Genomic DNA, 18,452 nt, shown 5'->3' with positions numbered 1-18,452 from the left:
AATGGGATCTATCTTTTCTGCAGTCCAGTAAGCCGGTGATTTGGGTAACCACTAGTCTAGGGTCCATGTTCAAATTCTTGTCTCTCCGTTTTCCTCCCTCTCCCCCAGTATCTGGTTAGGTCAACAAGAAGGTAAGCCAGTGGCAGCCACTTGCAGGCGGCTAAGCTAATGTGGTGTGGCTGCCACCACTGGCTTACCTTCTAACATGACCTCCTCAGCTGCTAAACATGGATAATCTTACAGTCTGGAAATTATATTCCTCTCAACTTGACTTTTTAAAAGGTCTATATAAGACACTGTCCTCTAGAAACACTTCTGTATTTCCAAAGAAATTTGTGCTTCTTAGACTCAACACCAGGAGTAAGTTTGACTCCCCTGACAAAATGTTGCCCTTCCTTTTAATCACAAGTTGAGAATGCTGTTATCCAACTTGTTTCCCTTATGACCTTGGTTGCTAGGAAACTCAGAGCTCCTGAAACTCAATTTCAAAAATCATCCTGTCCAAGATTTTGAGAATGAGTCTCTCTCCCTTTTTAAAATATTTTTTCTTGATCTAGTTTTTCTCCCAGGGTCATATCATAGGTGTACCTTAGGAGAAGCTAGTTTTAATTTAGGATAGTGGTTGGTTATAAACGACAAAAAAATTTTGTTGTGGCCTAGCCTGCGATGGTCGAACACCAACCTGCATTCTCCGTGGCCCATGCTACTAACTCTGACCTTGGGCTTCTTGCAATAAACTGTGTTTCTGTTAGTCACAGCCCTTATTTCCACCCTAGCTTTGATGCTTTTCCCCTATATAAATCTTTCATCATAATTCTAGATGCCCGCAAATATCAGAAAAAGTGGCAAGGGTACATAAAGCAGTGTTCACCTCCCTGTTTTTTTTTTTTTTTCATTAAGCAAATATTTATTGAAAATCTAACATACGCAAGGTACAGTGGCAGATTCAGGGGTTACAGTGGTGGACCACACAGACAGTCTTCGCCTTTAGAGAGGAGAAGAGACTAGAAGGAAATACACCAAAATCCAAATCCTTAAAGGTACCTACATCTGGCTAGGATTAAGTGTGATTTTAATGTTTCTCTTAAGCTTTCCCTATATGTTCTATAATTATATAATGCCTACATAATCAGAAAAAAAATATTTAAAAAAATCTTCCTTCCAACTGAGGCCAGCCAGTATACTCTTGTGAAGCCTAATATATAAAAATATATCTAAAGAGCTCTTGACAATTTGGACCACTTCCATGGCCATTAGCTCTTTAAAGCCTCACAACAATTTTGTGGAAATAGAGCAGGGATTACCATTCCCATTGTATGGATAAAGAGACTGAGGTAGAGAAGGCAAGTGATTATCCTGGAAAATAGAATGCATCTGGGCTAGAATCATAACCTGTTTTCATTCCAAACCCAAAGAAGGGCGATGCCAAAAGAGTATTCTAACTACTGCACAGATGCATTTATTTCACATGCTAGCAAGGTAATGCTCAAAATCCTTCAAGCTAGGCTTCAGCAGTAATTGAACTGAGCACTTCCAAATGTATGAGCTGGATTTAGAAAAAGCAGAGGAACCAGAGAGCAAATTGCCAACATCCATTGGATCATAGAAAAAGCAAAGGAATTCCAGAAAAAACACTTCTGCTTCACTGACTACGTTAAAGCCTTTCACTGTGTTCAGTTCAGTTCAGTTACTCAGTCATGTCCATCTCTTTGTGACCCCATGACTGCAGCACACCAGGCTTCCCTGTCCATCACCAACTCTCGGAGCTTGCTCAGACTCATGTCCATCGAGTCGGTGATGCCATCCAATTATCTCATCCTCTGTCTTCCCCTTCTCCCACCTTCAATCTTTCCCTGAAGCAGGGTCTTTTCCAACGAGTTGGTTCTTTGCAGGTGGCCAAAGTATTGGAGTTTCAGCTTCAGCATCAGTCCTTCCAATGAACATTCAGGACTGATTTCCTTTAGGATGGACTGGTTAGATCTCCTTGCATTCCAAGGGACTCTCAAGAGTCTTCTCCAACACCACAGTTCAAAAGCATCAATTCTTCAGCACTCAGCTTTCTTTATAGTCCAACTCTCACATCCATACATACTACTGGAAAAACTATAACTTTCACGAGATGGACCTTTGTTGGCAAAGTAATGTCTCTGCTTTTTAATATGCTGTCTAGGTTGGTCATAACTTTTCTTTCAAAGAGCAAGCATCTTTTAATTTCATGGCTACAGTCACCATCTGCAGTGATTTTGGAGCCCAAGAAAATGAAGTCTCTCACTGTTTCCACTGTTTCCCCATCTATTTCCCATGAAGTGAAGGGACCGGATACCATGATCTTCATTTTCTGAATGTTGAGTTTTAAGCCAACTTTTCCACTCTCCTCTTTCACTTTCTTTTTTTTTTTTTTTAAATTTTAAAATCTTTAATTCTTACATGTGTTCCCAAACATGAACCCCCCTCCCACCTCCCTCCCCATAACATCTCTGTGGGTCATCCCCATGCACCAGCCCCAAGCATGCTGTATCCTGCGTCAGACATAGACTGGCGATTCAATTCTTACATGATAGTATACATGATAGAATGCCATTCTCCCAATCACCTCCCTGTTTTTTTCTTACCTCTGGAGCCAGTTGTATAAAACTGCCAAGAATGAAAGTTCCACTTAAACCAGAACCTTTCAGCATGGACATCGCTGCCCTGTGGCAACTACTGATACTAGGATTGCTGTTGGTGGTGCTCTCCTTGACTTTCAGTTTATGGCCATCAATTGACAGAATTAAAAATTGACTCCAGTCTATCTGCTCATTTATTGAAAGGGACAGTCTGTTCCAGAAAAGATGTTGTCCAGGAAAACAGACTCTATACTGTGCCCAGAAACCAAAATTGGATGGGTCAGGGCCCAGGCCTGCAAGCTATTGGGTCCCTGGAGTTCATGGTCTCACATGGGCCATGGATAATCTTGCTCTGGAACCATAGGCAGTTGGACAATGTGCGTTGACAAGGTCTGGCTCAGTTTTGACATCCTGGCAAGCCAGCGGTAAAGGCTATGTCCCCTTAATTTAAACAGCAGTCCTAGCCAGGCCTATAAGAAATGAGTAGAACAAGAGCTCCTGAGGGAGACTTCAAAGAAAGAAAGAGCAGCAAAACTTTTTGAGATTGAGGGTCACACTTGGCTTCTGGGGTTTCAGCTCCCTCTTGAGTTTCTGTCACTTTCATGCTGAATGACCCTCCCATAAGCCTCAGACAAGCTGAGAATATCAAAGGTAACATTAATAAATCACACTGAGAAAAATAAAAGGAAAACACAATTAGCATAGAGCAGACAGGTCACAAAATCCATAATTCTAAGAGTCCCAGGAGAAGCATGGAACGGCTTTAGAAAACACATTTCTTTTGCCCCAAACCACAAAGGATCTTTCGTATCCCTTTTATGTATCTATCTGGGTGCCTCTCCTCCCCATTGTGGGTTTCCCTGAGAGAAATACCATCTTGTTTCCCTTTAAGTGTCAACTCTGTTTTCCCTTTTTGGAATCTACTATGCTACTTTCCAGGGTCCCTCCTACCCCTTCCAGATGAAGTCTGAAGAACTGGTCTATTTCCCAAGAGCATGGTGATTAACTGACATTCTTGAACTCCAAGGAAGGTTCTGGCGCTTCAGAGCATATCTGGAGTCATTCTTTACAACCCATTGCTAGGGTGTTCTGACCCATCTATTCCGCATTGAGGGATCTGGAAGTGGCTTAATATGGTTTAACATTCTTGGCATCCCTTCATAGGCAGCATCAATAACAGAGTGAAGGCAGTCATTTTCTCACAAGGTTGAGGGAAGTAAGGAAGAAGGCAGGATCTTCCCATAGTAGGGAAGATCTCCCAATCGCCCTTGTTCCTGGCAAGTACAGAGGACATTTTTCACAAGGACTTTGTTCTTTGCTTCATTTATTTATTTATTTATTTATTTTTAATTGAATGTACTTGCTTCACAGTGTTGTTACTTTCTGCTGTACAGCAAAGTAAATCAGCTATACGTATACATATATCCCCTCTTTTTTGGATTTCCTTTGGTCACCACCGGGCTTTCCTGGTGGCTCACACGGTAAAGAATCCTCCTGCAATATGGGAGACTTGGGTTGGGAAGATCCCCTGGAGGAGGGCATGGCAAGCCACTCCAGTATTCTTGCCTGGAGAATCCCCACGGATGGAGGAGCCTGGCGGGCTACAGTCCATGGGGTCGCAAAGAGTCGGACACGACTGAGCGACAAAGCACAGCACAGCACAGTAGGTCACCACAGAACATTGAGTAGAGTTTCATGTGGTATACAACAGGTTCTCATTAGTTATTTAGTTCATACATAGTACTGTATGTATATGTACTCAATCCCAATCTCCCAATTCATCCCATCCCACCTTCCCCGCCTTGGAATCCTTACATTTGTCTATACATCTGTATCTCTATTTCTGCCTTGCAAATAAGTTCATCTGTATCAGTTTTCTAGATTCCACAAATTTGCATTAATATATGATATTTTTCTCTTTCTGACTTCACTCTGTATGACAGGCTTTAGGTCCATCCACATCAATACAAATGACCCAATTTCATTCTCTTTTATGACTGAGTAATATTCCATTGTATCCATTCCTCCATTGATGGACATTTAGGTTGCTTCCATGTCCAGGCTACTATAAATATTGCTGTTATGAACATTGGGTTAGACTTTTACAGTAATAAGCTTCATTTGTGCCTTTCATGTTTTTATCACTGTCGTTTTCTATCTCTCCATGCCTCCATTTTCCCTAAGCCAAGAAGTGCTCCCAGACAGTGAGATCTTCCATTTTGATTTCAGTGTTTGCTGTGGAGAAATATATGGACACCCAGTTTGTATAGGTTTAAGAATTTGTTAATAGTAAATTGACTGTTTAGTTGCTGTCTTGAACTAGAGGGCCATTATTTCAAAGCACAGAACCTATGTTACAAAGAGGTGACAGAGATGCTATCAGGATTCCCAGGAAGCCCAGGCCTTCCCAAGTGTAAAACATGTGGGTCTTGCCATATGGTTGACTTAAATTCTGATTATTCCAGAGTCAAGATTTCCTTTTAAAGCCAAGGGGGGAACGCTAAGGCCCATTTCTGATTTTGCACATAATAGAGGAAACAACAGGAACAATAATGAAAAGCAGACTAGTGCTCTTAAGGAGATTATAACTATATTTGTATAAACTTTCATACAGTTGCTTCATCTAGATTAGGCACTAAAACAGTTTCTGTTTTTGTTGACTTTTGTTTCGATAAATGAAGACAGACTGAAAAAATATGTCTAAAGCTGAAAATTATGGACTTGTTTGGCATAAGATGCTTCCCTTCAGCAATTGATGAGAACAGTTTGCATGTGATCAAGAAGGCTTCTCCTCTATCGAATACTCTTGGCATTATAAAGGACAGCATAACCGATGCAATACCACAACTAATTAGAAAAGTGTGCTAGGAGAAAGCAACATGGAGCAGGTGGAAACCCAAAAGGCGAGACTATCTTACTATCAGCAAATGCATCTCTTATGATTGCAACATCCATGCTTCCAGATGCAGTTTCTCCTTTGGTTTGCATGAGCCTGCTTTCTCCATTCTGGATTGTTCTTCTTAATCTTCTTCCCAGGCTCTTCTTTTCTCATTCTACATACTCTCCCTGTCTAACCTCTTCTACTTTAAGATTTTCAAATACCAGCAGTATGCTGAAGACTCCAAAATCTCTGGAGACCATTCTCCAGCTGCGGTATATGTAACTAAGCTTTGCAACCATAGATCCAGTTGTCAGTTTGTGCCCCACAGGCACATAAATCTCAACATAACCCCAAATTGAACCTCTCATCTCCTTCCACATACTGTCCCCACACTCAAAGATTTCCTCCCCACCCTGCTTCTTGTACTACTTATTTTGGCAAATAGAGCCACAGTTCATTCATGTTTACCTCCTCTGGGCCCAAGCCTTCCTGCCTTGGTCTGTATTCTGTAGGGGCGCTGGCCCAGTGTGCCAGGTGCCAGCCAAATTCTATCATTAATTCAATGTCCCTCCTTGGATATCTCCCTTGGGTCCATCCATTCTCCTCTCTGAACCTTACTTTCTTCTCTCTGAGGAGCCTTCTAGCTCCATATTTCTGAGTCTTTCCCTTGCCTGGAGTGGAGTTCAATAAAGAGCCTTCAACTTAATCTTTGGCTTAGCTAAGTGTTCTGTGTCAGACTAGACTGTTATTAAACACTCATATTCGTGGAAAGAAGTATATTATTATAAATTATGCAAGACCTAGCATTTAACAGTGATTAATGAGCGATGGAGAACAAGATTTGTTTCCATGAATTTTTAGTGTTTTAATCTTCCATGAACATACACAGTAGAATAATACTCAGGTTTCCAAATTGGAACACAACAGAAAGAAGCTGATTATTGGATTTCACTCAGAAAAGCAAGTCAGAAGTTGCCTATATGCATCAGAGAACAGATGACATTGGTAAAAGAGCTCCTACTTAGAAACAGCATGCGTTCACACAGATATGTGATCCCTGAATGGGTGATGCTTGAGCAGTTTGAAAATGGAAATATTTTGGAGTCTTAAACTGTCCTTTTCAATATAAATGAAGAGAAATGTGTGAAAACCTTTGGTTTACAGATACAGTGCTATAAAGAGACATTCTAGAGCAGAGTTGCGAGAACTTTTCTTTCCTGACTACTCCAGAAAACACTTTCAACACCTTGTGGACATGGCCCTTCCACTGTATTTCTAAGGAGCCAGCTGCAGTTTTACATGTTGAATACAATCAGCACCTTGTGTGTGCTGTGTGCCAAGTTGCTTCAGTCGTGTCCGACCCTTTGCTCCTCTGTCCATGGGATTCTCCAGGCAAGAATACTGGAGTGGGTTGCCATGCCCTCCTCCCAGGGATCTCCCCGACCTGTGTCTCTTAAATCTCCTGCATTGGCAGGTGGGTTCTTTACCACTAGCACCACCTGGGAAGCCAGCTGCACTTTAAAATCTTGAATACAATCACCCCTTTAGAAAGCTCTTAAGATGTGGAGTTCAGCCACAAAAGTATATTTGAATGCTCTTGGTTTTGAATTCCAACACATAGCTAGAGAATTGATACCCTGAATCCCCAGTGTTAAGATCAGAGGCCTTGGTTAGGCAGGAGCGACCCTGCCTCCGTCACCCAAGCTGTCCAAGATCCTCCAGCTATTACAGAGACAGAAGGCGACCCCACATCTGCCTGATCCAGCACCCATCCTCTTCCCACAACTTCGGAGTTGCCTTCAGTTCATTTGGCAATGCCATTCTCCAAAGTGCTGACTCCTGCTGGTTTTAGTCTGGTTAAGTTCGTATCTGTGGGCACTGGGGCCGAGAAATGGCACTGCAATAGTCTTATCATGTTTGAAAGCCTACAGTGCAGTCTGGTATAGTCATTTGAACAACAAATGAAAGGCACATGAGTCTGTTACCAAACCTCTAACTTCATATGGGTTAGTCTGTTCTATTCAACAAACATATGTCAGAAGCCACGTTTATCAGGATGCTTAGCAGTCAGCAGGTATTGAAAACCTTCTGTATGACGAATATCTCAAGAAATTAACTTTATGAACAGATAGGAACACAGTTTACCTCCATTGTCCTCAAACAATTTAATATATAACATGCAGGCAGAGTAAGCATTCTTGAAAATACTGTAAGAACAGAGTTAGTAGAAAGTCAAAACAAAGTAATTGTTCACCAAGAAAAAGGAAATGATCAGTTCCTGCCTGCCCCACTGGCAACAGCCTTGGTTCATGTCATTCTGAAGTATAAAGTCAGAATCACACTTCCGAAGAAATGAATGGACTTCTCTTTTTTCTCTGTGTGCTAATTCCTGCCACAGTAATTGGCCTCTTTGGCTTTTCCTAAAAGTTCATTGAGACTTTTCTGGCCTCCTCTTAGGGACTCCCTAATGTATAATGCTCACCAGCTAGACTCCAGTTGTGAATTTTTAATTACGCCAGATCATTTTCAGTAAATAAAACTTCAAGCTCAATTAATGCTGTCAGATCCAATTTTTCTCTCACCTGCTCTGAGCTCCACTCTGTGGTGTTTGCAGTAATTGCCACTTCCTCAGGAAAGACGAGCTTCTCCAGGGCTGGACGTCAGCAGCCCTTTGTGTCTGCCTCTTTCCTGACTCAGGAGCAGCACAGCAGGGTGGCAGAGACGTTTCATCCAGAAGAGTCTAATCGTGTTGCCTGGAAAACAGGGCCAATGCATATGGCGGATTGTAACCCCTCGATGGCTACTGAGTGTGGCTTTCTCATGTGTCTTGTGAGGCAGTGGTTCTGCCTGCCTGATCTTAGCCAAAAGGCCAAGAAGCCATGAGGTACTGGCTCTCAAAATGTGCTCCATAGGCCAGCTATGTCAGATCACCTGGGAACTTCCTCAACCTGCTAAATCAGAGACTGGGGGTCTGACCCAGCCATCTGGGTTTTACAAGTTCTCCAGGTAATGCTGACATCTAAGTCTTGAAGCCACTGTTGTAAGGTTCAGTTCAGTTCAGTCGCTCAGTCGTGTCCGACTCTTTGCGACCCCATGAATCGCAGCACGCCAGGCCTCCCTTGTCCATCACCAACTCTCCTCCCCTTTCAAGGCTCAAGAGGGAAAGTGGGATATCTCTCGAGACACCGGAGCGGAAAAGGGCCTACCTTTTAGGTTAGGCCTTGGAAGACGGGAGCAAAGAGGAAGAGATGTGAGCTGCAAGTGAAGCCAAAGTTTAAAGCTGCGTTTTGCTTCTCTGCCAGGCTGCCCTCCTTATACCAAGGTGACAGCAGCCTGGGAGGTACTTTGTCAGGTGTTGTTGTTATGGGAATGGATGGACAGTGATGCCACCCACCTCTCCCCTTGTGACCTGTAAGCAGTCTGGCTGGGCTAAGAGGATGAGGACAAGCAGTCTGTAGGCGCAGGATGAAGAAAATCAGTGGCCTGCAGAAGGCTCAAGGGCTGCAGTTTCTCATTAACTTGAGCATTGAACTCTATATGACTAAGTGAACTGGCACAGTTCACTTATATCTCCTGGAATATAAGACTTTGTAACCCACTTGTAAATTATCACAAACTGGGGTGGAAGAAAGCAGATTGTGGTCCAGGCTGTCCCTCATCCCAAACATCCACTCATTAATCACAACGTATCGCAGTCCCATCACCACCTTGACTCTCACGTGGGAGAGATGACTGCACATCTGACCCTGTCTTTATTCTTGAGCTGCAGTGCCATCGCTCTAATTGCCTGCTAGACACTGTCCATCAACTCCCCAACTCGCTAGGCTCCTGACCAAATCCATCATCTTCCTCTCTGGCCCAGATGCCCCTCCCAACTAATCTGTCTCTTTCACTGGCACCTCTATCTTTTCAGGCATTCAGCTTCCAACCTTCTCATCAGCTTTCTTGAAGACTTTATTCTCATTCTCCAGATGGAGTCACTTCTGAAGTTCAGTCATTTCCTTTTGCTATGCTGTGCAGGGTTTCCTTCTTTCCATCCCCATAATGATCATTCTGGTCCAAGCTCCCATCATATTTCAGATCTCAATCACCCTAAACCATCCAACACCAGAACTATTATTATTTTTTTGCTTCTCAATCCCCTATCTGATGGAGTAGCCCAGGACTAGATGTGAATTCAGTAGTGGTAGGACACAGTTCCAGTGGCCTCTCTGACAGTCTGTAGCCAATATCCAAGCCCTTGGTAAAGACTTAGGTGAATAGCCAGCCGAGATGAAGAGACAGTATAATTTAGGAAGTGACTAATGTTCTTTCTTGATCCCAGTGAGGCATTCAGGGATGCAACCGCTTTCCCTGGGCAGAAACAGCAGGTGTCAAGAGGTGAAGAGAGCAAAACAGCAACGATAATCTATAAGCTTCTTGCTCCCCAATGCCCCTGTGGTGAGTTGTGAGAATGAGAAGTTCATGGAGGGGGAGAGGGCAAGATAATGCAAGAGCCTTTGCCAAGAGCTCTGCAATTGCAGAGTAAAGTAATTGTGAACTTCTGTGTGAATGGTTTGCCTGATCAGCTGAATGCCCTGCGCTTTAGAGATGATGATCCTAAGACACAAGGAAGTCATATGCCTTCCTGGCAGCCAGGATTAGAATGCAAGATTTCTGAGTAAGTGCTTTGAACGCCTGAGGTTGCTTCTAAGAGATCACACCCACACCGGGCTTCACAGCAATAAAGATGAGCTTTTCTCTTATCTCAAGACCCTCAGTCATTGCCCATAGTTAAGCAAAGGGAACCTAGGAGAGGAAGCTAAAGGAAAGCACAGCTTAGAGAACTGAACTTTTTTTGCTTGATGATTAACAGAAATCATAGATCATGAGAAGAGGATGCTTTAAAGAGGTATAGACTCTCCTTTAGACACTTCGGGTAGAAGAAAATGAAAAAGTTTGGAGCCAAGAAAGAAAAGCACTCAGGACATAACCTAGAAAGACAAAAAAAATGAAATGAAGAAGCCTCATCAGCTCTAATTAAAGGAAATCAATATTTGAAGAGGCATCTTGCTCAGTAGCAGGACAAGGGCAAAAATACTTCAGCAATGTGAGCCTCTTAGAAAATAGAAAAGCAGGCTTTCATGGGGAAACAATCATGATTTAAAGGGCTGCAAATGACAACCACGTGGTAGGGTGATAGGCTGTAGAGGGGACTCAAGCACCTTTTGGAAAGAATACTAAATGAGAGCTTCTATCTTTGGTAGAGTCTGTATTTTTTAAGCACAGCTCCTTTTCCTGGGAGCTCTAAGGAGCTGAGGGTCATTTCTAGGGAGCAAAGAGTAGCTACCATTTCCCAAGAGAGACCTGAAGTAACCCCTGAAGAACAGCTTGGGTTTCATTTCTGTTACCACTTAGAAGAACACATGCTGGAAAAACACTGAAAGCCATACAAATGCAATAAAGCTTCCGCTGGTGTTTAGGCTGAATTTATGGTGGAAGATAGGCTCGCAGGACTGAGCCCAGGCCAGAATTCCTGACCATCTCTCCCTCCCTGATGCTAAAGGTGGCAGGAGCTTGGAGTGAAAAGGTGAGCCTGTCAGAAAAATGGCAGAAAGATAAAAAAGAGCCATATGCATGTTTGGGCACCGCCCAGTTGCTGACTGTTGTCATGATAGCAGTGCCTGTCTGGAGAACACCAGACTCCAATCTCTAGCAGATGTTAAGATCTATGAGGGGCTATGTGATTTACAAAGAAGCAACTCTCAGGCCCACACATGGATATAGAAGATTAGTCCTGGAGCCATATTTCACTGTTTTCCTCAGTTTGCCCAAGTTCCTGGAGCCCAGGTTATCTTCAGTCTAAGAGTCTGTGATTTCACGTGATGATCAACCATCAGTAACTGGAATCCAGTTTTCCCAGACCATTCTTCTTTAGGGATGGAACATATGGGATTGGTATGTCACCACTTCCTTCTCTCACACTGGTGCCAGACATCAATAATCAATCACAGAACTCTTCCACTGAGCCAAAATGCAGACTTTTCGTTTATTTGTTTAACTAATGTTTCTGAAGCGTCCTCTTAAGAGCTAGTTGCAGAGACAGAAAAACAGTAAAATATAAACCACACTGTAGGTCTACAGGTACCACGTGCTAAGTGCCAAATAAAAGATAGTAGACAATGAGTATTATAGCCCAACTCCCCTTCTGAAATAATATTTCAATTTCCTAGGACCCTGAAATTTCATTTTTAAAATTTCAGTGTTGTTGTACTTAGAGCAACACAACTATTTCTCGTAGATCTGAGATGAATTAATTTCAAAAACAGCTTACAAAGTACTATAAGAAATGCAGAAGTTGCTGTATGCCACCCACCAAGAAAGTGAGTCAAGGATGTTTGAACTGCTAGGTTCTTCTCCCTCAAATACCTCTCTGACCTACAAAAAATCCAGGTTGGAGTGGATCTGATTGCCATTTGGGGTGAAGTACACTGGATGCCATTTCAGCATCAAATTATTCAATCCGAAACACTTTGAAAATGCTGAAGAGTTGGGTTAGTCATAGTTTTCCCACCTGAATACAATGTGCATAATATTACAGGATTTTTTCCCCCACTTTTCTGGTGGTGGAGACATTTGTGGAGCCTGTGGAAAATGATTTATTTGCTATTTGATGGACAGCCAACCAAGCAGACAGAGAGAGGGCTGCCATCCATTACATTTTCCTATCAGGAGCTCACCTGGAATTGTGTTCATACGTCTTTGAGGAGGCTGGATTGGGAGGGAAAGAGGAATCTTACCCTCTGAAGAAGATAGCTTACTCCTGAGTAGGAGAAGCCTGGATCCATGCCCTCTGGGATTTCGGGCCGTAGCTTTTAAGATCCAAAGAGGAGATGGAAGTCAAAAGGGCTGACAAGTGGTCTAGAGACAGACAAAATAATGATGGCTGGAATGCTCTTGTTCCAGAAGTGTAAATTGGAAACTGGCTGTAATCTCAGGCAGCCCTCTAGAACCTCATATACCCCAAGTTATCACCCATAAAGCCTAAAAGCAGGCAGGACTTATTCCTGTAAGCCCTTGGGATTACCAGATGTTTCCTTCCATGGTCAGTATCCTTTGGGTTGTCCACCCGTGTTTTTCCAGATCTCTGAGGCTCTCAGTTTGCAGTTGCAGGATTTTGTCTTTCTCTTTCTTGGATTGCTTCTGAAAAACTCAGGGTCTTTCTTTCTCAAAGTTTCAAAATCATAGCATCTTGTCCAGACTTACCTACCCAGCTTGGAACTTTGAGGAAGAACGATGGCTCTTTCCCCTCAATGTTCGGCCAGCCTTTCTATACAACAGTCCTTAGTACTGATACATCTACAAAATTAAACTCCAAGGATCCAAGCCTGCCACTGTTCTGCTCGTCCCTCCCCCACTTTCAGGTTCATTCTGCCACTTTGGAAGCCATTTGGGGCTTCCCTGGTGGCTCAGCTGGTAAAGAATCCTCCTGCAATGCAGGAGACCTGGGTTCGATCCCTGGGTCAGGAAGGTCCCCTGAAGAAGGGAATGGCTACCCACTCCAGTATTCTTACCTGGAGAGCCCCATGGACAGAGGAGCCTGGTGGGTGGCAGCGCATGGGGTCACAGTCACACACCACTGAGTGACTTTCCCTTTCCCTTTCCCTTTTGCCCCTGTCAGTGGATCTCTGCTGCTGGCATGAAACAAATATTTTGAATTTTTGATTACTTTCACCCCTCGTCTTGGTGCCTTGCCTTCCATCTGCAATTTTTCTGAGAAAGTATTTGTGTTTATTCCCTCTCCAATCTACACTTGCAGGAGTTGGCGGTAGGTCAGAGGAGTCCTTATTTCCATCACTTAAAGGACAACTGCTCCAGGACCACCACCCCCACCTCCAGAGCAGCAGTTAACAATAATAAAGCAGCTGACAGCTTTTCCTGATGTCCTGTGGTCCCCTGCATTGACCTTAAACATGGTCACTTGTCACGATTTTAAAGGAGCCTTGGCTCCCAACGCACAGCTTTGGGAATTTGTAGTTGTTGTTCAGTTGCTAAGTTCTGTCCGACTCTTTGTGACCCCTTGGACTGCAGCACGCCAGGCCTCCATGTCCCTCACTATCTCCCGAAGTTTGCTCAAGTTCATGTCCATTGAAGCAGTGATGCTATCCAACCATCTCGTCCTCTGCTGCCTTCTTCTTTTGCCTTCAATCTTTACCAGCATTCTAGTATTCTTGCCGCGAGAACCCCCATGAACAGTATAAAAAGGCAAAAAGATTTGGGACTACAGCAGTGGGGATGGGTGTCTTTTATTCAAAAGAACAAGAATGCATGAACTTCGTGACTTGGGGGAACAGAGTGCTAAATGACCACCTCCTCTGAGCCTAGCAGCCTGCAAGATCAAAAGGTTTTAAAAACCTTGTTTCCAAAGGTTTTTAGCAAAGTTTCCCACTGCCTTCTGTTTGAATGAGAGGCTGGGCAGAGGAAGACTCAGTGGCCAGTGAGCAGAGTGTGGAATTGAGACCTGCTTGAATTTTGCAACACACAGCATATTTCATCCCTCACATGACACAGCAGCAGCCTTCTGGAAGAGACAGTTTAGAATTCTTCTGCGTTCCAATCTTTTGTCCAATAGTGTTATCACTTCATTTCTGAGTGAGGTTCTGAATGCCAATGGTAGCTGGTATGGTCCAGGGATGGTTAAGAAGTTCTTTGCCAGGAAGTCAGCATGGACAGGCAGGAGCAGCGCTGCATGAGTTCTTCAGCACTGTCTCAGTGCACTTCTGACACCTCCTCTGAGACAGACTATGTGGCCACTGTCCAGAGCCACTCACTCCAGCAGAAGGACTGAAGCTCACCTCGGTGACTCCCACTTCAAAGAACTGTTTTGAGGCCTTCCTGGACACAATCCTACCTGCTGGAACTTTTGCTATCTGTCTTTTTAGCCCTTTGCCCACACACTTCTGGATTGCCTTGGCAGTTCCTGGGAGTATTAGTTGCTAAGTCATGTCTGACTCGTGATCCTATGGACTGTAGCCCACCAGGCTCCTCTGTGTATGGGATTCTCCAGGCAAGAATATTGGAGTGGTAGCCATGCTCTCCTCCAACAGCTCTTCTGGATCCAGGGATTGAACCCAGGTCTCCTGCACGGCAGGCAGTTTCTATCACCGGGAATCCATGGTTATCTCTTGTTCCAATCACATCCATGGAGTCACTTAAAGCTGATGGATGTGAGGCAGAATATCTTTTGTGACCCCCCAACCCCACCTCACCCCACATTTAAATACAGCTCTTTGTAGAGACCTATTTCTGATGTACTTAAAAGATTCATAAATATCTGGAAAGCTCTTTGACATTCTCTCAGACAATATTCTGTGCCTTTGGAAGGCTCTATTATACTCACTGAAAGCCAAGCTATGCATTTTTCTTTTTTACCTTGACTTTCCATAAAAGGTTATGCTGACGTAGATCTTTACTAACAAAAAAAAAAAATCTTTCTGATGAAATCAGGATAAATAATTCCACACATCGTCAAGTGGGGAAAAGGGCTTTGCATTGGTTTCCATGGAAATCTGAAGATGAAGTAAAGTAATAATTTCAAGGCAGAGCAGCTGAATTGAAGATAATGGTAAAAATAGTTTGATAAAGAAAATAGAATAAAGTAATCAAGAAGCCTCCAATCAATTATCCCTCTTTGTTTACTTTCCAGTGATTAATTTGTCTGCGTTTATTAACCTGATGAGATTAAGCAGACCTTCCTAGTGATTTATTTCGTAATTGTTTCCAAGGTTTGACATAAGCTGTGGAGTTATTGAAGGTGGAGATTTAAATTCAATTACTCATGAAGCAGGTGGTGCCTCTCCTGAAAGAATATCTGGATTCACGGCCTTCCTATGCTAACATTATGAGTGAGAATTATTAATTCATCTGATAGTATCTCCCAAAGACTTTTAGAAGTCATTTGGCATCCACATACTTCACAAGTCAGCAGCTTCAGAACTGAGCTCGAAGTACAGAGAACCCAGAGACAAATAAAGGATTTTATGTTAAAGACTTTTTTTTTTTGGCCAGAGCCTCCCTGGGGCCCTGGGCTGTGGTGCTATCATGAATGGCATCCACCAGCTGAAGCTTTGAATGTCAGAATAGCGTTCTTTGAATTTGACCAATGGTCCCCACTCTCTTTACCTTTGAAGGGCAGCTCTGGATAAGATCATGCTTTATTTTGACAGATGAGAGAGACAGAGAGACACACACACACACAGATTGAGAGATCAAGAGAGGCACCTTGAAAATCTTTAAATGAAATGAGAGAAATGAAATGACTAATTCATTTTTGTCTCTGTGGTCATGGTTGTATATCTTTTTCTATTCTTTCTGTGGGTATAGTAAGGATAAACAGGGTTCTCCAAACACTACTCCAGGCGCCAACTCTCCATCATCCGCAAAGGCCCGGAACACATCTAAGAATGGGAAGTAAGTGAAAAGTGCCCCCATGCACCTGACATAGCTGTCACAAAGCCATGTGCTGTCCTCATTTTGTCATTCATTCATATTCATTCAGAGATTTGTGGAATGCCTTCTGTGGGCTTCGCTTTGGGTTAGTCACTGGGGAATTTAAATGAGTGAGGCAGGTATCAGGAATATTGGGTGCACGAAAGACTAAAGAAGGGAGAAGAGAGAGGGGAGCGTCAGGAGGTGACTTTGGAAAGAGAGCTTTTAGGGCTGATTGTGACGACGGCCAAGGACTTAGAGCAATGCAAGATTTGAACTGTACTTCTCAAAAAGTGAAGAAAGGAGAAGCAGCGGCACTGATCAATCATTTTATGATTTGTAAAATCCATGAAAATCTGTCTGATCCATACACTAAGATTTGGGGTGGATTTAGAAGAATCTGGAAAGCCATTCCATAACTGGCCTGGTTTAAGTGCATGTACATTGTGGCCATATCACTGATGTACATGATATGTGTATTCTTTTCCTGTGGACTGACCTGTACTGTGACCTACCGGAAACTGTCTTTTTGGTATTGCCAAAAACTTGGATTGGCTGAATATTTGGGATGTTAGATTTGCTCTTTGGGTTGATTCCATGAAACAGTGTTGGCTGACCTCTCTCTCTGGCTTTAGCAGAGCATGGCAATTGGAGAGAGTGTGATCTCTTGCAGATAAGATATCTCCAAGTAGGTGCTCCCTTTTGAAAGTGGCTGCAGCCCTTTGGTGAATGACTCGGGTCCTCTTCTTGTAAGCCCTCTGTCTCAGCGCTGTCGGGCATTGTGACAGGCAGAAATACAGCCCCGAAGGAGCACCCAGCCCACATCCAGGAGAAGATGAAAGATGCCTTCGTCATGCTAAAAGCTCTAATCTAGCAATAAGCTATGTCACTACAAGAGCACAGCTTTGCTACGAAAGGTGAATTTGTAACGGTCACATATCTTATGTATTCAGCATTGGGCCATAAATGCTGCAGTTTGATCTTATTTTCAATTCCCAAAGTGAAAGATCTATTGGATGCCTTTTTCCCCCTCTTTTTCTCCTGAATACCATTTCAGGTTTGCATATAAAGTTGAATGTGTGCTATCCTGGAGAATATCAAAAGCAGTGGTGAAGACATAAGACGGCCTCTCAGAGCAGTTAGAACTCATTTCAGTTATTTATCGCTGAACACCACAATCAAAATGCTGTATAAATTATGAAGGAAGGGAATTGATGCACACACCCTCCAGCAGCTGTTTCCAAATTAGTCCCAATTCATCGTCAGCATGCGCCCACAGGTAACAGAGATGGCATTGGAGAATCACTCTGAACTCCATGCTTGCAGAAATGGCAGGCCCTGTCTGGGTATCTTGTACACACCTGTCCTGCTGACAACTGCAGGGCACGGTCTCCATTTATTAGACCCTGATGTATAATTAGGGATACTTGTGATTGCTGTTGTGCTTTGAAAGAGCCTTGTTTTGTGTCTTTAGGCTTTGTGGGAACCCAGACTCTTACCTTGTGAGTGAAGAGTCTCAGTGAGCCACAAAAGAGCAGTTGGTAGAACTGGAGTTCAGATGACATAGGGAACGCATACCTAATACCATTCCCGAGTTGTTAACATAGAGGCCAGCATAAATACGTTCTTAAGTAGATAAATACGATCTTATACCCCACTTGCTGGATCTGGACAGCTCCCAAGCTTCTGCCATGGTGAGGGCCTCCCTTCCTGCACATTCTGAGCTAGGTGTCTTTTGTCTCTTGTGTATGTGACACCCAGATTGTGTGTGTTCTTGTCAATTCTTCATTCTTTGCGGGGGAGGGTTATTGATGAAGAATAAAAAGTTCTCCAATAGACAGTATTCTCTTCAAGGCTATGTTTCAGGTTCTCTCTCTTATCTCCCATCAGTTGGCAGGAAGTTTGTTTTGTTGTTTTTTTTTTTTTTTAACTCTTTCTCTGTACATTTTCTCCTTCTCAGAAAATTTTTGTCAACAGCAGCAGTACTGACCTTCCATGAATATGGTGAGACTATCTGGTGGGGGGGTGTCATTTTCCCACACTTTCTAGAACAAAACAATGTCTGTCAATGTTTAGGAACACATGTTATTATTGGTCAGAGAGAGTGGTTATTTCCTGGATTTGGGGGGAGTGTGGTGGGGAAGGAGGGAGCTAGGTGGGTTTCTGCCCCAGCCCCGGGGTTTTCCCCATGGTGCCTTTTCACAGTAGTCAGCATCTGGCGTGGGTGTTGTTCTGCTGGCTTTTCTCATGTTATTTGATGTAATAACAGGGAGATATGGAGCAGTTTTTAAGAGTTCCTCTGTGCTATTTTGAGGCCAGATACAGGCTGGGAGATAGAAGGTGTGTTCTTCTCTGAAAAGTAATTGGCCTCCTCTCTTTTGAAGACAAGTTAAGCTGCCTCAAATATACCTCACGACCCCAAATAATGATGACCAGTATGTGCTGAGTGGGTGATATGGGCCAGCCTCTGTCCCCCAGCACTTGATACATTCTGTCTC

The 18,452-nt window shown here is 43.3% G+C and overlaps 1 protein-coding gene across 2 annotated transcripts in view; it reads left to right on the top strand.

Moving 5' to 3' along the window:
• HS6ST2 (heparan sulfate 6-O-sulfotransferase 2) overlaps positions 1-18,452 on the top strand; it is a 377,867-nt gene that overhangs the window by 319,656 nt on the left and 39,759 nt on the right. The window contains exon 4 of one of the 2 annotated variants that reach the window (XM_068962895.1): positions 15,850-15,936. The exons of the other annotated variant lie outside the window; for it this stretch is intronic. Within the exon in view, the coding sequence (XP_068818996.1) occupies positions 15,850-15,936 (87 nt within the window). The remainder of the gene's footprint in view (positions 1-15,849; positions 15,937-18,452) is intronic. 2 annotated transcript variants of the gene reach the window in all.

Source organism: Capricornis sumatraensis, chromosome X, assembly GCF_032405125.1.
Source record: "Capricornis sumatraensis isolate serow.1 chromosome X, serow.2, whole genome shotgun sequence".
Lineage (NCBI taxonomy): Eukaryota > Metazoa > Chordata > Mammalia > Artiodactyla > Bovidae > Capricornis > Capricornis sumatraensis.
Note: the sequence above shows the minus strand (reverse complement) of the source record. Positions and strands in the feature narration are given on the sequence as shown.